Raw genomic sequence first — 25,567 nt, forward strand, 5'->3', positions numbered from 1 at the left:
TGTTCCCTTGAAGTAGAAGGAAGAGAATGTGTGTCTATCTGCATCTCCCTCTCATTTCTGTTAGAGGATTCCCATCGAAATGTCATCATGTGGCTGGACCATCGAGCAGTCAGTCAGGTCAATAGGATCAACGAGACCAAGCACAGCGTCCTCCAGTATGTCGGCGGGGTGATGTCTGTGGAAATGCAGGCCCCGAAGCTTCTGTGGCTGAAAGAGGTGAGTGCATAGAGTCTAAGAGAAGATACCAACAATAGTAGAGGATCCCTTTTATTGTGGATCTGTATGTACCAGGCACCCTGCTAAAATCAGTTCTGTTTGATTTTTTCCCAGCAACTAGGAGGAACATTGATCCCATTTTATTGATTACAGTGCAGTTAAATCACACCTGTTTTTATGTGCCTAACTCATACCAGGTACTGTGACAGGTATTGTACACGTTATCTCTTTGAAGGCCAACAGCCCTATGAAGTGTTCTTATGTGTGGTGTTTACTTTAGGGTGTCTGTTTTGTAGACAAGAAAACGAATGTTCATAGAGATAAAACAACTCACTCAAAGTGAAAAATATATGACAGAACCAGAATTTGAACCTAAGACTGGCTGACTCCAAAATGGTTTTTTCAAATTTTAAAATGTTTCTTTTGTGGAGACTTGGTCTCACTGTGCTGGCCAGGCTGATTTCAAACTCCTGGCCTTATGTGATCCTGCAAAAGTGATGTGTTTATAGGTGTGAGGCACTGTGCCCAGCCATCCAAAATCAATTCTTTTAATACCCGGTATTCTACTGGAGTTCAGAGAGATTAATTACCATTCCAGTGAGAAAGTAGCAGAGGTGGGATTTAAGTCCATATCTTCTGATCAGGGCCTTCCTAGTCTGTACACTTTTAGCCCCAACTTATTAATATTTGGCCTTGTTGACATCTTAGGCTTCCCCTTTCTCATCCCACCTGCACTCGAGTTTCTCATCCTTAAATGATATGGCAATCTCTGGTCAAAGCTCTTGCAGGTGGTTTCCATTTCCAGATGTGAGGACTCCTTTATGAAGTGTGGAGAATGGTGATGTCAGCTTAATGGTTCCCATTAGAGATGGATGTGTGAGAAAGTTCAAGTCCTCAAGGACTTGAAAACCTCTAGGTGGTCTGGAGAAATAGAGAATCCATCTAATGGGCATGACCTGTGATTCATTTACTGGCTCTGAGATTTCAGGTGGGCTGAGTCTTCTATTACTCAGATTGTGAATGGAGATGGGGAGAGCTTAGGGTGCTGAGAAGGTGCCTAAGGATTGCCATCATGGGGCAGGAGAGTGGTAGGAAAGAAGGGCTTCAGCAGTCAAAGCAGGCTTTACTTGTTAGCTGTTTTAGATATTGAGCTGTTTTGTAAGTTTTAATCTACATAAAGGCTTCTGTGGTTGCTAAGAGTTTGACAGAGTTTCTTGGGAGTCAGGAGTTTTCAAGAATCTAATTCTGACTCTACTGTCAACAATTACATGCTTTGGTCAAAGCACTTCTTATCTCAGACCTCACTTTTTTTTCATCTGTAAAGTGGGAGAGTTGTATTAACCAGTTTGAAAACCTGACTCGGAGATATGCTGAAACACAAAATTGGAATACAGAACTGTTCTGCACTGCCCCATACCCTGCTTTGAGTTGTATAAGCATTAGTTGATTTTAATCCTAACAATCTCTGCTTGGTAGATAGCATGGGAAACTGATCCTAAGGAGGCTTTCCCAAACAGGTGATCGAGCCAGAATTTAAATCCATGTCTGCTGGGCCCCAAATCTCAGCTTGTTCCATCATGTCATGCAGTAGTAAAATCCCTCCATGAAGCATGGCTCTTGGTGTAGGACCAGGAATGATGGCAGTGGTCTTCTTCAACTTGGCCTAAACTTGTTGCTATATCAACAGGTTTGGATTGGATATATCACCTTTTTTGGCAACACAGAAAGAAGAGTTATACTGAGTTAAGCAAAGAGGATTGGGTGAAGGGTCGTTGGTTCAGTGTCAGGGCCTTCTAGAGCATGTGCCACATGGCCAGCTCCAGCCTCTATCCCAGGAGATCTAAATGCATATCTGGCATGAACCTCTCAGGATTCTTACCATCTTGCACTTGATATGAAACTGCACTAAGTAAATCCCATAGGAAATAGTTAATATCTAGATTACATGGCAATGTTTGTGACCCTCTGAGAGCATCTTCTATTAATTTATTTTAAAAATTCAATTTTCTTTCAGAATTTTCTGAGTAAGCCTCTAGGGTGGATGTGTTTTGGTAAGCATGTACAGGAATTCTTGCTGAGAATTCATTTGGCTTTAATGTGATTGCAAAATCAAAATTAAAGAGATTTCTAAGTCAGTTTTAGTATTTTCTTAAAGCCTGACCAGGAGGGCTATAGTGCTTCTCAGACTTTAATGTGTAAATGAATCACCTGGAGATCTTACTGAACTGTAGTTTCTGATTCAGTAGCCCTGGGATAGGGACTGAAAATTGGAGAATTTTTATTGCTAACACAAGTTCACAGGTGATGCTAATGTTACTGGGCTGGGAACTTGTGAAACCACTTTTAATTCCAAAAGCTCTGTTCCCCTATGCTGAAAAACATCCACTTGTGGGGAATCAGGGAATGGTACCTTTGTTTTTAATGCTATGATGGGAGACACAGGGAAGTTTGATAGCTTCAGTAGAGCTGCTTGAGTGCACATTCAGAATAAAAACATGAGATTCTGTGTTCTAAGTTTAGCAAGCTGTCTTGTTTTTACTCTTTCTTTATTCTTTAATTCTTGAAGTCTGTACTGAGCTCAACTATGAACCAGCAAGTGCGACAGGCACTGGGGACATGGGGACAATAAGGACTCAATCTTACCATTGAGCAGCACAGAGTCCACAAGGGATAGTGGTGGGGGAGCATAAGGAATGGGGTGGATGCAGGAGTGATATGAAAACAGAGCCATCAAATATACTATGCATTGTGATATGGCAATATACAAAGTGCTTTGGGAAAAAGGATTTGCTTCCTAGAGGCAATAGTTTGACAGGAACCTCAAGATATGAGTGGAGGTTTTGCCTAGCAGAGAAGATAGGAAAGAGATTCTGAAGAGAGACTGTGGTTCATCTGTGATATGATAGGTGAGTCCCAGGGCATGAGCTGGGGTGCTTCAGCAAGCATAGCAGGAGATGAGGCCAGGTAAATAGTCTGAGTTCGGCTTTTTAAGGGCTTAATTGGTGATAGGGATTGGTTGATGGTTGTTAAGCAAGGGAGGGGCAGGCTTAGGTAACTGGCAGACATGTGGAGATTGGATTAGGGGTGAGAAAATGTGTGTGGGGAGGTAAGAACTAGAGTTTTCTCATTCCTCTGATGATAGCACTCTGATGGCTTTGCATTGCTTTGTTAGATAAATTCCAGAAACTGAAACATGGACTACAAAATGGTGCATGATGTCATTTTTACCTCCTCCTCTCTCCTCACTCTTTGTCTTTTACCTCCTAGCTCACTATGTCCCATCCACAGGGATCCACTTAGAGTTCTTTGCTACATGAGTCTTGGCTAGAGGTTGGCAGACTATGGCACCTAGGCCAAATCTGGCCTACTGCCTATTATTGGATGGCTTGAGAAAATGTAAATGGTTTTACATTTTCAAGTGGTTAAGAATCAAAAGAATGATATTTTGTGACTTATGAAAATAATAGGAAATTAAAATTTTAATGGCCATAAGTAAAGTTTGATTGGAACACAGCCACACTCATCCATTTATGTGTTGTTTATGTCTGTTTTCACATTACAGTGACAGTTGAGTAGTTGAGACAGAGACTATATGGCCTACAGGGCAGAATATATGTGTACTATCTGGACCAACAGATGAAAAGTTTCCTGACCCCTGTCTTGACAACGCTGAGTCTTTCACCCACAGTGTTCTTCCCTCTGCTCACCGCTGATTCTTCCTCATCATTTAAGTTTCAGTTTTATTTTTGCTCTCTTAAAAAGCCTTTCCTGACCGTCAGATACATCAGAGTCTCTTGTTACTACACTCTTAATTTTACTTCATTATATCTTTCATAAATTGTAGTGCTACGTCAATTTTTGTGGTGATTTATATAATGCTTGCCCCAACCATTGTAATCTGCAGGAGGATAGAGATCATATCCACCTTGTTCTTTGCTATGTCTCGGTCCCTAACCAAGTGGCTGGTGCGTAGTAGGTACTCAGTACATATTTTCTGAATAATTTGAATGACTCCGTAACTCAATAAGGAGCTGTTGCAGTACTCCATGGGAGAACTAATGAAACCTGAATTAGGCACTGTAAGTTGGAAGGAGATGGGTCCTAGAAATTTTTAGAGGATAATATCAATAGGACATTGAGACTGATTGGCTGTGAGGAGTGAGTCAGATGGAGGAGTCAGAGCTGACCACTCACTTTGTTATTGCTGTCATTTATCTTCTCCTTGTCCTTCGCCTAGAGTCAGATGTCAGAGGGAGTTGGGTAGAATTTGGAGTTTTATCTGTCTTGAGATGTACTAGGACCACCATAGCTCTTGGGCAAAGTCACCTGGGTCCTAGTCCTGCAAATATGGAATTTAATCATGTCCTTTTCATTTAAAGTTTATGTGTTTCAGGATGACATTTGTCTCCTTAATAAGAATTGTCAGATAAAAGGAAAAATGCCATTTGAATTTTTCATAACCCCCAGCAGTCTGGCTTTTCCATTTGGTCTCAATGATTCTGACTCTCATCTTAATGAAGGCCAAATGTAAATTAAGTTCTGTCAGGCTTGAGCTGCTGGGGTCTCCTATCTTTATAAACATGAAACATTGTAGTGTAACAAGGTGCAGACTGAGGAAGGTCAAGAGAATTGGTGAGCTGATGTGGATCCTGACAGCTCAATGTTAATGGAAGAGAATTAACGTGACTTGTAGGGGCTACATGGAGATCTTCCAAGCTGTCTTTTAACTCATTTCCTCTTTTGCCATTGTCAGCAGAGCAGAAAGCTAATGATTTTATAGTTTGAGATTTTCCTTGCTTATTCCAAAGTTCGGAACCAACTGTCTGTAATGTCACAGGATTTTATTGATGGGTTCAGGAAATATACCTACTGCTTCTCTCTCCCCTGTCCGTGCCCCTGTGCTTCTGTCTTCCTGATAACATCCTGGGAAAATGAGGAAATGATTCTCCAATTGGTAGATTCTTTGGGGGAACCTGGGGGTTTGGGTGGCTAGAGAGGTGGCTTGATAACTTCCTGCTAGCTCTGGAAGCTGCCACTTGAGTGCTTTGCAGTAGGACCTGCTGAAAAGAAAACCCTGCTGCAGGTCAGGGAAGCCTGGTTCTTCTGGTTCTTTCTGTAACATGAGAGGCTGGCCAAAGCTAATTTTTAAAACCTTATTTGGCCTTATTTTGTCACTCTTGTTGATGATCTGATAACATCTTTTCTCTATCTTGGTCTAATCTTGAAACTTCATGAAAGATAGATAATATCAATTTCTTTCCTTGAAATGCCACCATTTAAATAGATGGCAGTATGGTGGAAACTAGTTTTTCTTAGTTAGTTACTGTCTAACTCAGTGTGCTGAGCTATAAAATGAGGACAATAGTATCAGTCTTGTAGAGTTATGAGTTAGTGAGAGATTTGTAAAGTGACTTATATAATAGATATTCCAATAGTACTTTATTTTCATTATCATTGTGTTTAAAAGTGCTTGTTTCTACTGATGTGCATTTCAGTAACATCCTATCACTAACTGAGATAATTTTGAAGACTAAAATATATTATTTCATGGGGCTGGTCATAATGAGTGATATGTTTTTTCCTGTTTTATTCAGGAAAATTCTGGAAACCATCATCAAGGTTTCTAGAGACAATCAGAAAATAGAGAATAGAAGAGCACAGAACATATTTTCAGTCATTCATTTATTTGAATCACCCACGTCCTATGTGGCGATGTGTAATACCTATGCCAAAGGCAGCCAACTTCGAACTGTGAAGCTGATTAACTTACTTGAGTACCTTCTACTTGTTTCCCTTAACATTTACCAATGCTACCAGCCCCAGAATGTTTTTACTTCACAAGAGTTATTTTATTTAATCTTTACACCAATCTGTGGGACAGATATTATCTCTTTTTATTTTACCAGATGAAGAAACTGAAGCTCAAAAATGGTAAATAACTTACTCGTGGTCTCATACTATGTAAGCAAACCCATGTCAAGAGCTGCACCATTAGCTCTGTTCCCCCATCTGCTACCTTATGGGAACCTGTGCACTTTCAGTGTGGGAATCCAGAAGTGGTCTCTGCCACCAAGAAATTACAGTCTAGTTAAAGAATAAAGATACAGAGCAACCAAGCAGTAAGAGCAGAACAAGAAAATAGATGAAAATAAGAGCTAAAGTGTATGCAGTGCTTGTTAATACTAGATGTATTTTCTAAGCATTTTACCCATGATAATTCATTTATTTCTCACAGTTACCCTATAGTTATTGTCTTGTTCTTTTCTTTTATTTTCTTTCTTTTTCTTTTTTTTTAAATTGAAACAGAGTCTTGCTCTGTCACCCAGGTTGGAGTAAGTACAGTAGCAAAATCTTGGCTCATTGGAACCTTTGCCTCCCAGGCTTGAGTGGCTCTCCCACCCCAGCCTCCTGAGTAACTGGGACTACAGGCGCACGCCACCATGCCCAGCTAATTTGTGTATTTTTTTTGTAGAGATGGGGTTTTGCCATGTTGCCCAGGCTGGTCTCAAACTCCTGAGTTCAAGTGATCCACCCTCCTCGGCCTCCCAGAATGCTGGGATTACAGGTGTGAGCCTAATTATTGTCTTTTACAGATGAGGAAACAGGCGCAGAGACTTTAAGCAACTTGCCCTAGGTCACTCAGCTAATAAGCGTCAAGGCTGGGATTTGAAGTTTGGCATTTCACATCCAGCGTATGGGCTCATCACCATTTTGCTCTACTGCCTCTTCTAGCATTTGCTTTGCAGGCTTTGCATAAACTAGTGTAGGGAAGACATTTGTGGGTGATGGCTTTGGGAGGATCTGAGGCTGTGAACAATGGTCAGTAGCTTCATTGTTTCATTTAAGAAATATTGAGTGTCTCCTGTGTGAGAGGCACTGTGCTGGGCACTGGGGATGCCAAGGTGAATGAGTGGGACAAGGGCCCTGGGGGAGGCTTCTGGGAACTTAAGAGTCTAGTGTAGAGAGGCAGAAAATAGACACACACAAAGTGATTTTGTTTTCTGAAAAATGCTATGAAGGAAAAACACAGATGAACAGATTTGGCATGGCTAGTGTGGGCCTCTCTTGGGAGTTTTGTTTGACCTGAATGATGAGATAGGAAGGAGGAGCAACAGATTCACTGCGGGGGAGGAAAGCACCTCATGAGATCAGCAGAGGTCAGCTGGGCCGGGAGGGTATGAGCAAGGCACAGAGGCGTAGGAGGGGGTTTGGCGAAGTGGGCAAGGGCTGCCACATGCACAGCCTTGAGGCCAGGGGCAGGAGTTTGGGTTTTATTCCAAGAACAGTGGGAAATGGTTGATGGGTTTTAAACATGGGTGTGACACAATATGTTTTATGACTTTGAAAAAATCATTCTGGCACATGTGCTAGGTAGATAGTAAATATTTGTATAGCAACAACAAAGTTCATACTGTAGTGTTAAAGGGAAGAAAAGTTAGAAGACTAATGAACAGTCTACAGTCTTATAAATACATTTGTTTTAAGAAACTATCAGTATGGAAAAAAAGACTGGCCATATACACGCAAAAAAACATTAATACTGGTACACTCTCCATGGTTGGAATAGTTTGCTACTGTTTTAGCACAATGCTCATGCTTTTATTACATAGTAATTTTCCATTCAAAGCTTGTAGTCATAGCTAACCTTTCTGGTTGACAGCACTTCATTATTGAGCAAGGGATTTTTTTTTTTCTTTCTTTTTGGGCTTATTTTCCTAAAAAGCACCATGCTAGGGATTTCACAGGGAGAATTTCATCTCTGCCCTTTAGTGACATAGTATAACAGCATGCTGTTTTACTGTATCTGTATGGCAGTATGAGGAAGCCAAGACTCAGGGGACTTAAGTAGCATCCCCAAAGCTACACAGAGGTAAGTTGTAGAGCCCAGATTCTCACCTAGTCCAGTCTGCCTCCAGCTCCTGGGCTCTAACTATTGCCTCTTACTGCCTGCTTTTAAAGGGCACTCATTTCTTCCCACTTGCCAGGGCTACAGGCTGGCAGACCACTGGCTGGATCTGGTCCCCAGACAGGTTTAGTTTGACCTACCATGTGCTTGGAAAAAAAATAAACAATTTTAAATTAGTTTCCAATATTTAAAAATTGAGAAATTTTATCTGAAAATTCAGATTATTTATTTTCCTGAATAAATAATGAAAGAACCTGGCAATACAAGGTCCACAGTTGCATGAGAAAGGGATCGGCTGGAGCTGAATAGGGGCTGCCTTCTTTAGAAGGGGTCAGCATTCTTCATTTTGCAGCAGTCCCCACCCAGCCTGCTGCATTCATTTCCTTTTTCAGCCGTATCCCTCTGAGCACTTGAATTTGAGACTTAGGTGTGGGAATGTGTTCAAGGAATCTATCATTACTTTTCCTCTAGCAAGCGCTTAGAGAAATGGAAAGGCATTCCAGATGGTGAATTTCTTGGTCCAGGGCTCTCATGATTCCATGCCCGTGTTCACTCACACCTCTGGGTCTTTGCTCAGGTTTTTCCTTCTGCCTGGCAAGCTTATAGTAATTTCTTCCTTCACCAGGAAAACTTTAATAATAGTTCAAAACTCAGCCTTCACTTCCTCCAGGAAGTCTTCCTTGACTTAGTGTTGATTTAGGGTCCTACCCTTTGTCCCCTGTGGCATTCTATGCTTATCTCTACCCTAGAATTTAATTGCATTACATTGTGCTTTATTTATCTCAGTCTCCCTAGCCTCTAGAGCACTGTTTAAATTCTAACATTAATAACTTAGTATATGTTTTGATGGGTGGATGAATGAGTGAATGAACTTATTAAACCATCTCATGCCATTTTTGATTGCTGGGTGTGTTTGTCCAATCATTTCATTCCAAACTAAAGGTTCACTGCATGTCCAACATAAGTTAATTTTCTCTTCCTCACTGTGGAAAATGAGATTTGAGCATTACTGTTCCTTTCCATCCTAGAGCCACCCCTTGGCTGCAGTCCTGTTACCTGAGTCACAGCTTATTTTGTAGGCAAAGTGAAGGCTCTAGACTGAGACAGCAACTCCTCTGGGCCTCTCCACTGTGTCTTTGGACTCCTATAATGGATACCCCTTTAAGTGGCTCCCTTCACTCCCCAGGAGAATCCAAGACTCATCTTCTCAATCAAAAAGCCTCTCTTTAGAATGTTTATACCAGGGCCCTGTATATTGGTCCAGATTCCTCCCAGCCTTTGAGGAATGCAGACAGTATTGTCAGCTGCTGTTAGGGCGTGTGTTATGGATTTTCTCTCCAGGGTGGGTACTGGACTTGTAACTAAATACACTGAATGTTGAGGCTGATGGCTTGCCTTCATCTACCTGGACAGTGAATCCTTTCCTTATTATCCTGTATTTGCATATTTGATTTATACCAAATATGTGTTGCAGTCTTTTGGTTTTATAGTCCAGCAAAGTAATTTTTAAAAGGCAGATGAAAGAAAAAAAGTTCTTGGCCAGATATCTTGTAACATTTAATAAATGTCAGCTATTATTATAATACTTTTAAAAATTTGACTTTATAGCTATGGCAGACTTTCATAAATATTTCCTTTATATGATCTATGACATGACCTTGTGGGATAAATATTACTACTTCTCACATATTACAGATGAAGACAAGCCTCAAAGAGATGAAATGACTTCTCTACAGGTATCAAATCTTGGTGAAGGTCCTTTGGGCTTAAACTGGAGCCAAATGAAGGCCCTTGGATCTTAATGAAGGTCCTTTTGGCTCTAAATTCTGGTGTATGTGTGTGTGTGTGTGTGTGTGTGTGTGTGTGTGTGTTTCTGCTGTACCATGTTTCTTCCTCATTTGGGTTGGTGGATTTTCAGCTCCATAAAAGCAGGGACAAAAATCTATCTCTTCATACCTTACTGTTTTATATCCCCAGAACCAAACACTGTGTTTGGCATTGAAAAAATACTCAATAAACATTTACTAAATGAATTCATGTCCCCTGGCCAGCCAGGAGCCAACCATGTGACTGTAGTACTGAAGACCACATGCCTGGCTTACCTGCTGCCAGTCTTCCTGACGGCTCTGCAGGGATGTTGACCGCCTCTAGGAGTCATTAGTGTAACCAGAGAGGTGTGAGGAAGGACTGTGAAGTTAGGCTTGCTTTATGCATGCATGGTATGATTCTGTGTCAATCAAAAATTGAACAAAATTCGTTTCTCACATTGGCTAAAATGTAAGTCAATCTTACTGGAGGAAAATACTGTCTTTATAGAAACAACACTGAAAAAGACAATGCATTTAATGTGTGTTGTAATGTAGTAACTCATAGCACATAAACTATCAGCTTGGAAACCTAGAGGCTCAGGGTCAACGGATGTCCACTGAGGCACAGGGTCAATGGATGTCCACTGTCCACTGAGGCAAGGAAGGTAGCAGGCTAGAAGTCCAAAGAGATGCAAAATGGTAGTCTTTTGGAGGAGTAAGTAAATATCATTTCTCTGAACACCTGGGCTGGTTTTACCTTCTTTTTTTCTGGTTATCCAAAATGACAATAATTGTTCTGTTATTGTAGGGATATATTTATTTAATAAGTGAAACAAACTTTTGTCTGGTAACTGCTATGTAACTGCTATGTACAAAGTGCTGTGCCTGGTGATGGGGAGGAAAGGAGGAAGCCAAGCTCACCCTTTATCTCAAGGAGTTCCCATATCTAGTACCAAGAGCAAGAGGTTGTGAAAGCCATTACCGCCGCCCCCTCCCCCCCACCTGCCTGCCGTGTTTTATTATCAAAATTTCAAACCTACAGAAAGTTGAAAACATTTTACAGTCAATACTCAGAGCCATCACCTAGAGCCTGCCATGGACATTTACTGTCCTTGCTTTATGACTTATGTTGTTTCCATCTCTTTGTTCCTCTATCCAGCTTTCATTTTTGGAATAAGTTGGGAGATCGTTACACTTGGGAAAGCATTTTGAAATATTAAAAGTTGTTTACATTTCTGAAATATTAAATACATTTTAGTTAAGATATTGACTTTGTTTTATTGCTATCTACATACATGGTCAACACCTGTACCAGACTTTATTAAATATCCACTGTGTGCTTTTAAATCTTCTATCCCATTTATTCTTATGAAAATCCTATGAGGTAGATGTTATCACTTGCTTTGCAGATGAAGAAATTGGGGATGGAGGGAATTAAGTAGATGGCCACTTATCAACTCTATTACCTCTGGCAATGTTGGAATACAAACCTAGGTTTCTGACTCTAAGAAATGAATTTGAAAAATTATTGTAAAGGTGAGCTGATGAAACACCAGCCGTTATCACACAGGTACCCCTGTCTACAGATGAGACATCACTGGAGCTTACCTAAGTAAAGCAAAGCAAGCAATTAGAAAATAAAAGCACTCTCATTTTACTGATTAATTATTCACTATTTTCTTAATAATGGCTTTATTTTTCTATCATTTTTATTATTATTACTTCACTTTGATTAGAGAAAACCACTTCTGATGGTTTAAGTTAAAAATCCCAGATAACACATTTGTTTGGCATAAATTTTTAAGGCAAATATGAACTCTAGAATAAAACATTATCAAAGTTATTAAAAGTTTAGCTGTTCAAAGTTAGACTCAAAATGAAAGAATTATACTTGAGACTGGGTGAGATCTGTTTCCTACCACTACGCAAACTCTGACCCAGAGCCTCTTTTGTTTGTGCCCCAGGGCATTATAGTTACCTCTCCAAGAGCTGGCTTTGTCCTCTTCTTTGCATTCCCCTGACGTGTTTGTAATGAGAAAGAGTGACTAAATGATGGAATGAGTTCCTTACCTCTTCTGAACCCAGGGGTTCTGGAAGTCTGACATAGCTAAGACCTCCCTGGAGGCTTGTCTGTTCATCCAGCATGGCCACTCTGGATTCCTATAAAGGCTCTTGTCTCTCTGAATCCTCCCTATATGGAGAGGCTATGGGTTAGATAAACTTGTGAGTGTTCAGTAATAAAAAAAGGCCTGATCTCAACTCTGCGGCCCTGTCAATACCCATGCCTATGCCCCCTGGAAAAGCTACATCAATGTAGCTTCTAGGCTTGTAATCTCAATGATCAGTGTCTTTTGGCTCAAAAATGCAAAGTGAGGGAATATTCAGAGGAAATTAGAGAGCTGCCTAAGTGGCTCTGTCCTACCTGGCCTCTGTTTCTCATTGTGGCTTTGCTAAAGGGTCTGAACCGTGGCATGGACGTACATTTTTTTCTCAGTAATGCTACATGTGTAGAGTATTGATGCTTACCCAAGCAAAGCAAAACAAGCAATTAGGAAATACAATCTCTCTGTCATTTCACTGATTAGTTATTCATAATTTTATTAATAATAAGGACTTTATTTTTCTATCATTTTTATTATTATTATTATTGTTTCACCACTGATTAGTGAAAATTATTGGTCCTGAACTATCACCAGTCCCTGTTCTGGCATTTGGGAACAACTGGTGCGTGTAAGCCCTGAAACTCTCCTTCAGCGCTGGCATTCTGTGAACCTGAGAGAGATGAGAAGAGAACCAGGGACTAGAATAAAGCCTACTGCAGTTGTCTTGGCATGAGGCTGTGTGGCTTGGCTTTGGATGGGGGTCACAGACAAGCCCATGGACCTGAGAAAGAGAGTGAATCACTGTGTAAGTATTTATCGAGCACCTCCCATGTCCTGGGAAGCAGCAGCTGGAGAGTGGTGAAGGAGTACTGAGTTTGGAGTTCAAGTGGCTAGGGCTTTCCCCCAGGCTTTCTACCTATTATCTGCATCGTCTGGGCAATTCAGTTCATTTATGGGCCTTAGTTTTCTGTCTAAAAAATTGTGTTGATGTAGTGTTATGTATCAGAAGGTATTTGATAAATTGTAGAATGTAGGTGGTAGTGATAGATTTTCAGATGATAGTGATAGAAAAAGTTGATTTTTGGAAAGAAAATTAGTAAGGTCTGTTTTTCATATACTTACCTTTAGAGGCAGGTAAGAAATCTAAAAGTGAAGGGAAAAGGAATTCACATTGTTTGAAGGGTAGGCAATTTTTAAAATAGTCCTTTTTAATCATCCGGACGACTTGGGGAGAGGATATTATTCCTGTTTTAGTGGGTGGGAACAGTCTGAGAGACACTTACTTCATGCAGCTACTGAGTGGGTAAAGCTGGGGCCCAGCTCAGATCTAACTCCAGCCTGTGCTGTTTCTACAGTAGCTCAGAAACCAAAGCTTAGGAGAGCAGAGGAGCTGGAGACAGTGAATCCATCCGAAGGCCCTGCCGAGCAAATGCTTCCAGGGCAGTTCCACTTGCATTGTTATTAATACCTTACAGGGTGTCCTTCACGAAGTTCTCAGAATGATGGCTGTAAAAATGGGTGTGTGTTTTAGAAATAAAAATATTGTGGTGCTAACAAGTTCCTGCCAGAGTTGTTCAAGGACATTCATTCATTCAGCGAATATTTATTGAAAATTTGTTTTGTTCCAGATAGTTTGTTAAATATTGGAATATAGTGGTAAAGAAAACAGAGTCGTTATTCCCAGATGCTCGTATTCTAGAAAGGAGATAAGAGATAAAGTCACAGTACAGTATTAGTCCAATGGGAACTCAGGTTACTCTAGAAATACAGCCCAGTTAGGATCGAGGGGCCTGGGGAGGTAATATGTAGGTTGTGGGCCAGTGGATGAATTGGAATTGGGTAATAAGCAGTTGAGGTGAGGCAGTGTAAAAGCTGGTCTGGTGGCAGTCTGCGGAAATGAGACCTCCGTGGGGCTGCATATACAGTATGGTGAGAGCTTAGACTGCAAGAAGCTCTGTGAGTCCGTCAGAAGTTCCTTGAAGTCCCTTTTATATATTCCGTGCTATTAATTACAGGATTTTTTGCGGGGCTGAAGGGGGACCTCATGGGATGGAGCCAGTTCGCCTTAGCCACAATCAGAGAAAGGCCAGACACTTTTCCCGACTCTTCTATCTCAAGGACCTGGACCTGAGAACTCCGTAGAAGTTGAGCTTTGAGCACTCACGTCCTCCCTGGGCAGACAGAGCAGCTCTCCTCATTTCAGCTGTCTCAAGACTAGACAGTGTGCATGAGAATAAAGCAGTGAATTAACCCCACTTGTCCAAGAGGGTGGGACTGAATATTAGACAGGGCCCTTTCCGCCTCTCTTGGGTGGTGGGGGGTGATGTGTGACTCAGAGGCAGTGACATCAGCCATGACTTCATTCATCTAGAGGAAAGACAGTGTGCAGACCACGAATACGGCCGGTTTCTGCCCTCCCTTCTCGATGCTTTGTCTTGCTGGGGACATTGTCATGGTCCTGCTGTTGTTTCCCACACATTTTATTCACATCTCATGTTTAAGCTGTTCTTTTTCTTCATCCGATTCTCTTTGTTCATCTTTTGCTTTTGTCTTTATTTTCCTCTTCTTTCTCCTATTTAATTTTTCTTGTTTCATTTTCTTTCCTATGCTTCTTCTTTTGTCTCCGTTTTCCATTCTTTCCATTTGCTCTGCCCTTTCTCCTCCATCTGTATCAGAAATGTATACGGGAATGCATCCTCCTGCTTCCTATTTCTTCTTTCCTCTGGGTTTCCCACTAGGTTATTGCTGTCCTAACATTGCTAAAACTGTGTTCACAAAACACTATCCACACAAGGACTGATGGTGGCTCCCATTCTTTTCTGACCCAAGTATCTAATACAAATCCAGTTTTACCTCTTACTACTTCTCAGCACAGGTCTCTCAGACTGACCTTCTCATAGTTCCTTCTCCATGGCCATGGATGCTGCTGATGCTTCTCCCTGCACTTTTACTCAGGCCATTGCCTCAATGTGGACTGACCTCCATCCCATCTTCCTCAGTCTTTGCCTTCCCTCTACATGCAGATCTGACAATGCCTCCTAAGTAACCCCCTTACTTACCTCCTTCCCACAGCACTGTCTCCTTCGTGATCATACAGAATCCATAGTTTATAAATTAATATGTTTTAGAACTTGAATTATTCTGTACTATTTATACATTCTTCCTGCATGTTTCATATGCATAGATTCTTTGTTCCACCTAGCCGGTAACTAACCTGAGGATTGGAAGTATATTCCTGCCTTTCATCTTCTATGAGCATACCTGGCACATAGTTGGCCACAAACCAGGACTGACAGACCAGGTTTTGCACAGTCAAGAAATATTTTACTTGAAAAATAGTTATTTGATGCTAATTCTAGGGAAATAGATGAATAAATTATAGTTCTTTCCTAAAAGAAGAGCTCAGAGTCTAGTAGAAGAGACAGGCCCACACATAATTTGAGATGAACAAGGATTGCAGAGGAAACTAATGTTTACTAGGAGTGTACAAGGATGGGCACATTAACATGTATAATCTCATTGAATTGAATTCGGCTAACCGTCTTATGAGTTAAATGTTGCTGCAAATGAACGAAGTGAGACTCATAGACATTAGGTGACCACTAGTGAGAAATAACACTGCTAATAAGTAGGAGAACCAACATTTGTACTAAGGTGTGTCAGACTCTAAAGCACCTACTCTTTCCTGAAGAGGGAAGGATGTAGTGAAAGTGACATTCTAAGTAATAATAAGAACAATCATAAGTAAAAAGTGCTTACTATGTGCTAGGTGCTGCAAATAGATTACATATATTTGTTCATTTGATCCCCCATCAACCCTATGGCATAGGCACTATTATTGTCCTCACTAATTTTTATAGGATGAGGAAATTGAGATAAAGAGTAGTTGAGTAGCTTGCTCAAGGCCACATAACTACAAAGTACTAGAGCCAGGATATTCACTCTTACATTCTGGCTCTGGGGAAGATGCAGCAGAATGTACTGAGGCCCTCTGCATAGAGTAGCATACTGCATGATCAGAACTGCTGTTGGACCAGTCTGTTTGGAGAATCAGGGACTGTGGAGATGCTGACAGGTGAAGGTGTTGAGAGGTGAGGCTAAAGAGGAAGCTGGGAACCATCACAAAGAACCAGTGCCCTCCTCAAGGACCCGTGGCAAAACATGCAAGAAATGTTCCTAGAAATATTTTCTGTGAGGTTGGACTGTTAGGGATCCATCGTAAGGAAGAGTTTAAGTTGTGATCTTATTCTACTAATTGAGTTGTGAAGGAACTTTTGAGTTGTGGCCTTTGTCCATGCCTGGCAGGAAATCACAGTGGAACTCTGCAACAGTGATTGAACAAGTAAGGATGCACATGAACAAATAAAGATGCACATACTCAAACAGACTCCAAAGAAATGCCAGTTGGAACAGTAAAGTACACGTGTCCTTTACGGGTTGGAGATGATTAAGTTTGGGTTGAAGGACATTTGGGAAGAAAGAAGAAGGGGCATCTGTGTGAGCTAGCTTGGAACAGATGCCAGGTTATCCTCAGGTGTCCCAGAGCGCTCAACATTTGATGGAGCACTCTCCCCACTGCAGCCCCCCTCTCCATTGGTACTTGGCAGCCATTCAGTGTTGCTGCACTGACCTGGGAGTCCAAGCCAGGAAGTGAATGAATCCATTTTCCAATTAAAATGAAACTTCTCCAAAGGACCTGCTCACCCTGAGAGGAGAAATTTATCTTCCTGGCAGTCTGGCTTGCCTAGACTATGTCTCTGCTCCTGAAACGGACTGAGAAAAGCCATTAGCTTGAATGAAAAAAGAGAAACTGGGACAGTTTTTATTCACAACCTCATTCATTTATCCATTCATTCCTTTTATTTCTGTAGACTTTCATTTGGCTTATACGTGTCTGCTCATTCATTCATTTATTCATTCATTAGCTAACATGAGTCATCATCTATAGATCAGACGCAATGCTATGTCCTAGGAGTAGACATATTTAATAAAAAACATCGCTCTTGCCTTTGAGGAGCTTTCAGTGTAGTGAGAGAGACAGACAAATGAACAGATGATGGGAAATGCAGTGATAGGGATATTCACAGGGTACTATAAGGGCCTAGCATAAGAGCATCTAACTCAGCATAGGGAGGTCATGGGTGATTTCATGGAGTAGGAACACCAGAGATGAGTCCTAAATGTGTACACACACAGCCATATACACGCTATTGCTTCTGTTTCTCTGAAGAACTCTAATACAGGGTGATGAGGTGGGCGCCTCTTCGTGAATTAATTGGGAGTTGAAATTAGAATCGTGATTGAATGTAAGGAACGAGAGAAGAGGCAGAAGATGACTCCTTTGGTAACTGAATCAACTGGCATTGGAAATCAAGGAGGGGGAACACACTTGGGGGAAGATAGCAGATTCTGTCTTGGACGTGTTGAGTTGGAGGAAGCAGTGGGATATCCAGGAGACATGTCTCAGAGGAGAGTTTGAATTGGAGTTTGAGATTTGGCATGTTATTCAGCGTGTAGTTGGTTAGAATCACAGGAGTGACTGATACTTCTCGGAGAGCATGGGAACAGTGAGAAGAACATTTGGATGAGGTAAGATTCCTGGGGAGCATCAACATTTAAAGAGCAGCTAAAGAAAAGGAGCCCATGAAGGAGACAGAAAAGCACTAATGAGAAGGGCATGAGAAGGTCCAGGAGAGTGAGATGTTGAGGAAGACTTCCTCATCTCTCCCCTGGTCCCAGTCTTTGACTTTCTTTCATGTCTGCTCCAAGACCTGTTCACCCTTTCCAAAGCCTTCTCTTCCTATTAGGGCTGTCTCCCTCTCTCCCATAGATAGTACCACCCACAAGGCATTGCTTGATCTAGGTCACTGTGGCATCTCTCTCATCTCCTCCAATAAGAAATGCACTTCTGCATTATATTATGTTTTAGAGAGGCCGATGACTGAACTCAAACGTTGGGCTGGGCATTAGCAATGCAAATTTTGGTCTGACTTTCCATTTACCCTTTGTGTGGGACCTGGAGATAATCTTGGTCCCTTCCTGGGCTTTAGGTTCATAATCTGCAAGCATAGTTTTCTGACTCCTTGCCTTCCCTGCCTTGAAGAATTACACAGGTCAGATGAGATCATGCATGTCCAAGTGCTTTGAAAACTGTGCAGCTCTGTAGCAGAAGAGTGAATCTTGTTGACTTATCAGGCACTTTATATTATTTCATTTAATTCTCACAGCATCCTTGGGGGAAGATGCGAGGAATGTAGCTTTGAGGAAACTGGGGCTTAAATAAATTAATTTGCCTAAAGCTACACAGCTGTTGAATGGTGAGGATGGTAATCAAAATCAGGTCTGCCAGACTCCAAAGTTCTTAGACCCCATCTACTACAGGCTTGTTTTCCTAATACGTACAGTGGTGTCACACTCCTGGGTAGAGTCAGCTTTGCTGAATACGATCAGTTTTCATTAAAATGATAACATATTTTATGGTTGGGAAGTCAACTCTAGTGTGGATTATAAGTTTTTCTTTTTGTACAAGAAGAGCAAAGCCCTCCAGGGGGAGGAAAGCGAGGGAAAGGGATGCATGTAAATCCAGTTTTTGAAAATGAAATAAATTATACAATGGAATTATTTCATTTTACAAATAAATTCTATGATGTTACCATTAAACAAATCCTCATCTAATGGGGGTAATGTGTCTTGTCTATGCAGATTTTTGTTTCTTGGATCTTTCTTGGTAGTGACATAAATATTTATTCCACTTGACCTTTAGGCCTCTGCTTGCATCTCTCCCCGGAAGCCTTTTCTAGCCTCCCCAGGTCTCAAACCCTTTCCCACATCTGAGCCCTGTCTGTGATTACTCATTAGAAGCAGATATATGGCCACACACAAAATATTACAATAACATTATGAGGCTGACTCATCAAACCTTGGTATCAGGCTTATTACGTTATTGTCATATCTCATCTTATTAATTATCTCTTCCTTTGTGTATATCTTTCTCTCGAAAAGACCTGGCTTTAGGTTTTCTTATATCTCCTGAAACTCTGCATTTTTTTTTTTCATAAGTTAGACTTGGCTCTTGCCCTTCAGAAGTTTGTCATTTCGAGGTAGATTTAGGTATATGAATGAATAATTAGGATACAGCATGGGATGGAGAGAGTCACAGAAAAGGTGACATCTGAGCTGGATTTGAATCAAGGGCAGAGGTTTGATAAGGGGAGAAGATGGGAAAGTCAATTCAGCTGGAAAGAGATACCAGCTGAAACAGAGGCCTGGAAATATGAAAGAGTGTAATGTATTTGGGAAAGTAAAAGAGGTGAGAACTGAATGGAAGGTGTTAGGAGATGAGCCCAGAAAGTCATCATCATAATGATCACAGCCAACTTGGAGCCAGGTTAAGTGTCCTGAGAGCCAGACTACAGAGTTAAAATGGGATTCTAGGCCATGAGGAGATATCGAACCATCTTTAATAAAGGAATGGAATGGGAAGCTTTATGTTTTTAGAAAGATGCCTCTAGTAGTGCAGACCTCTCAGCTTATCTGCCTATCTAACTTGAAATATTTCTGGTGTTCTGTCTGTGTGCATGGGAGTTTGAAACACACAATTGTTTTATTCATTCTGAGAAGTTTCTGGCTGGGGTTTATGACCTACTCCATGCTTCCAGCATCATATTTCTTTTAAGAATGACATTGAAGATTACGTCTCTTCCTGAAACATCTTTTCTCTCTGGGCTATCAGCCTGTGCCCTAATTTGGAGTCTTGAACATAGAGTGAGGATAAGGTCTTGCTCTTTCTTGGGTAGTTGTGCTGGAAAACAACAGCGTGAGTACTTGGAATGTGCAGGCAGTACTATTTATTGAGTGGGAAATTAGGGAGCTGTTCCCTCCCTTTTATTTACTGCTCACAGCAGATAACCCAGATAGAATCCCTTTGCAATTAAATAGTAGATTACTTGGATAATCCTTTGTAAATGGTCATACCTATCTTCTCATGTTGCCCCTCGACCCTGGTGTCATTGCAGTAGCTGCCTCATTTCGCTCATGAGTTCCTTCAGTGTCTAGAAGCAGCAGAAACCTCACAGCTTCCCTGGAGTCGGGGGGGAAAGGGTGAAAGCTACTTCTCTCTGTCCTGAGGCTGGCAGGGTGGCTGCAGCCTTGAATCTTGGACATACTGCCCTACTTCTGCCCTCTGCTTAGACTTACAGCTATGTGAGCTTTCAGTAGTAGCCTCCTCCCAAGAAATGCTGTGGTTTGATGAAGTAATAGATGACTTTTTCTTTTTCTTTTTTTTTTACAAAAGCTGTTCTCTTTGGTTGCTTTAAGCTGAGGGATTGCTTAACTCAAAGGATTGTTGTTGGAATGCAGAAGGCTTTTGTGCCAAGTCATATAACCCAAATCACTTTTCTTTTTTTCTTGAAAAGACTAGTTTTGTTAGTTGCTTGGTAACTGGAGGATAGGAAGACTTAACTCATTCAGCACAGAGAGCTCCCGGTTTGAACTCTATTAGGCCATCACCTAATGAGACATATCTGAAGTTGGTGTGTGTCGAGGGCCTGTTCCTTGCACTCTCTAATCCGTGCAACATTACGCGTGGGAAGTGATAAGTACATAGAAGTTACGTGAGCTGTCCAGGATTGAAATTGTACAGAAATGTGCTTAAAAGGGCTTTTGTTTGTCTTTTCTTCTGTAAAGAGTAGCAGTGGCTTCCATTATGACATTTCCAAAAGGCCCAAAATTACACCTCTTATTGGAGTGGGAGGTTCAGGGTGGTAACTGTGGCATAGTAGAAGGAAAAAACATTTACTTTAGAGCTGGAAACCCTGTGACTTTGGGCTAAGCCGTTGTGGTCTGATCCCCAGTTCCTTAATGTGTGAGTATTGTGTATTACCTACATGCCTCTGCACCACTCTGAAGATTAAATGAGAACAGTGTTGTAAACTGTGGAGGATTTGGAGGATGATCACTGTATCCTAATGCAGGCCCAGTGGTTACAAGAAGAGAATTAATTCAGTAACATTGAGGCCTTTGACTGGGATTGTATGGGCCAGAGAGGAGGGACAGAGAGATTTTTCTGCAGAACTGGACTAAAAATCCATCTGTGGGGGTAATGTGCTCTTGGCCAATATGGCATTTGATGACAAAGCACTTGTGAATCAGGTAGCCTAATATAAAAAACTGCATGGGGCTGGGCATGGTGGCTCACGCCTCTAATCCCAGCACTTTGGGAGGCTGAGGTGGGCGGATCACAATGTCAGGAGTTCGAGACCAGCCTGGCCAACATAGTGAAACCCTGTCTCTACTAAAAATACAAAAAAAAAAAAAAAAAAAAAAAAAAAAAAATAGCAGGGCGTGGTGGCACGCACCTGTGGTCTCAGCTACTTGAGAGGCTGAGGCAGGAGAATCTCTTGAACCCCGGGGGGCAGAGGTTGCAGTGAGCCAAGATCACACCACTACACTCCAGCCTGGCGATGGAGTGAGACTCTGTCTCAAAAACAACAACAAAAACTGCATGGGATCCTCACAGATGCCTGCTGGCATCTCAAGGTAAGGGATCAGGCTTCTGGAGACATTTCCTCTCATCCAAATCCTTACTCCTCTTTGCTGGCCTGTCTCCAGACTTCCCTTTTGTAGAGAAAGCAGGGAATACTGCTGTCTTCCCTTCCGAGACAATGTACATCCTTAAGAGTACCTCAGACTTCCCACAACATGTTATTTCTAGTTCCTCATCCCATAAATATTTGTTGAATTACTGGACAAACTGCTCAGCTTCATCTTCCAATTCCTTTTATGCGATGAGTGCTTCAGAGCTTACAGAGGGCTTCCACATGTGTTGTTATCTCCTTAGAGTAGAGGTTGGGCTGGGATCTCTGGTTTTGATTGGTGACGGTTAGTGTGGTCTCAAAAAGAAAGAATGCCTGGACTCCTTGCTTCTCCTATTCCCAATGTCTCTTTTTGGCAAAAGGCTTGAGTTCTTTGTGTCATTCTACTTGGGTTCTGTTGTCCCACAGTGGCTGTCTGTGTGGCTACAGGGTAAAGGCTGTCGTTATGTAATGTCTTTAGTGACCGCACACAAGATCTAAAAGAAGTAGCTTTTTTTTTTTTTTTTTGCCTGAATTTAAGAAGATTGTTGTGCTTTGGCTTGAAGCACTGGTTGTTGCTGCGGTGGTTTGGCGGTTCATATCTGGTCACTGGCCTTTGATTTCTGGAACCTTTAGAAAGAGGCTGCCTTTTCTCCTCTCCCTGACCACTGATTGCTGAAACCACAAGACATATGGAAATAGATTTCAGGGACTAGCCAAAAGGCATTCTGGTAGTTTGACTCACATGGTTTCAAAGGCTACCATTTTCTGATTGTGGCTTGTTACACCCTATACAGAGATACTACTAGTACTTAGGTGTGTTAGGAATATTTAGTATCTTTAAGTTTTGCTTTATTTAACATTAACATCTTAGAATGGGCGTTCAAAGAGAAGTTTAGGACAAGTCCCTTTCTAGATACAAGCTTTCACCTAGATGTTTGGGAAGTTAAAACAACAACAGTAACAGAGAATCAGCTTGATACTTTGCCTTTCACATCTGAACTCTTTTGATATTGTTTTGATAGGGCCAGCACTTGGGATAGAACCATTTATCTGCTGTAAATAGATAAATGTTGGTGTTTATATAGTAGTGTTAGGGAAGCACTATGAAGGAGGAACTCACAGAATTCTGATAAAGGCCAGTTGTACATAAAATAGATATAATAATGCCCAGGACTTTTGTGTTGCTCTAAGGAGATAACACATGTGGAAGCCCTTTATAAACTGAAGCACTGCTCACACAAGAGGAATTGGAAGGTGAAGCTCAGCAGTTTGTCTAGTAATTCAACCAATATTTATTGAGTGCCTACTGTGTGTTACCCTGTGGCAGGTACTGAAATATGCCTCTTTTGGAACTTCTGCATTGTTGCCCTTAGGTTCCCAGAGATACTCCTATGCTTATAATTCCTTTTACTTGTAACTTTTTGGAGAGGGATTAATAGAAATCAGGACATGGAAAGTTGTCTGAATGGTAGGAAACCTTTCTTGCTAGTGCCTCTGTCTTCTTTACTATTCTGTATTTGAAATTCTACCTCTTCAGGTATTTGGCAGAAAATGGCCACTTCATGCCTTTCAACTTTATCTCATCTCCAGTTCCATTCACAGGCAGAAGAGAAACGGTTCCATTTGGATCCTGATTCTAAGTTCTTGGGAGAAGAAATCTGGTTGGCACAACTAGGTCACATGTCTAAACCTGGTCCAACCAAGTGCTTGTAGTAAGGGGATGAGAGTTACGTAGTTTCCACTTGGCAGCTGAGGGTCCTGTCAGTTGGGGTGGAGGAGAGGAGACAATCATCCAGTATCATGGTGAACATGACTGACAAGATCCTTGACCTCACAGAGCTTATAGTCAGTCTGTCAGGAAAGAAAGACATTTGTATTAGTCCGATCTTACGCTGCTAATAAAAACATACCCGAGACTGGGTAATTTAGAAAGGAAAGACATTTAATTGACTCACAGTTCAGCATGACTGGGGAGGCCTCAGGAAACTTACAATTATGGCGGAAGGAGAAGCAAACACATCCTTCTTCATTGGGTGGCAGGAGAGAGAAGTACAGAGTGAAGGCAGGGGAAGCCCCTTATAAAAACCATCAGATCTTGTGAGAACTCAGTCGCTATCATGAGAACAGCATGGAGGTAACCACCCGCATGATTCAATTACCTCTCACAGGGTCCCTCCTGTGACACATGGGGATTATGGGAACTACAATTCAAGATGAGAATTGAGTGAGGACACAGCCAAACCATATCAACATTACACAAATGATTGTAGGGGTGGTATGGGTTGTATGACAGCTAGACCTAAACTTGAGCAGGAGATCATGGAAACCCCTGCAAGGAATGGCGGTGGGTAGGGTTAACCAAATGAGGAAGGGGGATGATGTGGATCCTGGGAGGGCAGAGGGTGGTGCGTGAGCAATGAATGCTTTAGGCAGAAGTGGCAAAGGAAAGAAAATGCCCAGCAGTAAGAAAAAATCTGGCCATTTTGCAGTACAGAGAACCAAATCTTTAAAATGTACAATGGCTTGCTTATGCGGCCATTCTCATTGACTTAGACTGGAAGTTCTTTGAGGGCAGGGACCATCTTTTTTTCTATTGCCTTTGGAACCAATTGGCATGTGGAGAATTTTATATGGCAGGGCACATTTAGTTTCGTTAGGCAGTTTCTTCCAGCTTATATCTGCTCTGAAATCTTATATGTCCATTACCATTCACCGGAAAGATGGATTACATACCTTACAGAGTGTGCTTTTGATATGGGTAGCTGTATCCCCACCCAAATTTCATCTTGAATTGTAGCTCCCATAATTCCCTCGTGTTGTGGGAGGGACCTGGTGGGAGATAATTGAATCACGTGAGTGGTTTCCCCCATGCTATTCTCATGGTAGTGAATACATCTCACGAGATCTGATGGTTTTATCCGGGGTTTTCCCTTTTGCTGAGCTCTCATTTCTCTCTCCGGTCTGCTGCCGTGATTGTGAGGCCTCCCCAGCCACGTGGAACTGTGAGTCCATTAAACCTCCTTTTCTTTATAAATTACCCAGTCTCAGTATGTCTTTATCAGCTGTGTGAAAATGGACTAATACAGCTTTCTATCCCTCCAGATTGGCAAAGAGGGTTTTAAGGGAAATTGTGGTCATTTCTGGAAGGATCAAGAATTGTCAGTTTTTCTTTCCTGTATAAGTACTGCTTTTATATTATTCCTACCTCCACCAAGCTCCTGAACAGATGTTTCAATGGGCATTGTTGGCTATGCTTTTGTTTTGAAAAATTTGAAATATTATTGAAAGAGGAGATGGTAGAAAAACCCCATAATTGATTCTAATATATATTTAATTTGGCAGAACTTGAGAGAGACTTGCTGGGATAAGGCGGGACATTTCTTTGATCTCCCAGACTTTTTATCATGGAAGGCAACAGGTGTCACAGCACGGTATGTTAATTACAAGTTGGATTGTGTTTGCATTCTTCCATTCTCGGATGTCTGTGTATATATTGCTTTCTTAACTCTCTTTGACTGGATATACTGTTGGTACATCTGCATGTGATTTTGCATACTTGAAACATCTTGAATCTATCTTCCACCTCCACTGCACATGCCTAAACACTGTTGTTCCTTTTAACCCTGGAATGTGAGTATCCAAGGTGAAGACCATTCATTAAAATTGTTCACGTTTGAAAGAGATGCAAAAAATCCAGAGTGAAATGTGGGTTTTTCCAAAGGCACTTTTTACATGATGAATAAAAGGAAAAAATAAACACACACACACACGCGTGCACACACACACACACACACACACACACAGAGTCATGCGTTTCTTAAGGACAGTGATACATTCCGGGAAATGTGTTGTTAGGCGATTTCATTATTGTTGCAAACATCATAGAGTATGCTTTCACAAATCTAGATGGTGTATTCTACTGCACACCTAGGCTGTGTGGTATAGCCTATTGCTGCTTGG

The 25,567-nt window shown here is 41.5% G+C and overlaps 1 protein-coding gene across 18 annotated transcripts in view; it reads left to right on the forward strand.

Moving 5' to 3' along the window:
* FGGY (FGGY carbohydrate kinase domain containing) overlaps positions 1-25,567 on the forward strand; it is a 444,024-nt gene that overhangs the window by 50,712 nt on the left and 367,745 nt on the right. For 15 of the 18 annotated variants that reach the window (XM_017961925.3, XM_017961936.3, XM_017961918.2 and 12 more), the window contains 2 exons: positions 65-216; positions 24,950-25,038. The exons of 1 other annotated variant lie outside the window; for it this stretch is intronic. In XM_017961925.3, coding sequence (XP_017817414.2) covers positions 65-216; positions 24,950-25,038 — 241 coding nt within the window. Of the gene's footprint in view, positions 1-64; positions 217-24,949; positions 25,039-25,567 lie in introns of those variants that run through there. 2 more of the 18 variants (XM_021942177.2, XM_021942170.2) reach the window with 2 other exon arrangements.

Source organism: Papio anubis, chromosome 1, assembly GCF_008728515.1.
Source record: "Papio anubis isolate 15944 chromosome 1, Panubis1.0, whole genome shotgun sequence".
Taxonomy (NCBI): Eukaryota; Metazoa; Chordata; class Mammalia; order Primates; family Cercopithecidae; genus Papio; species Papio anubis.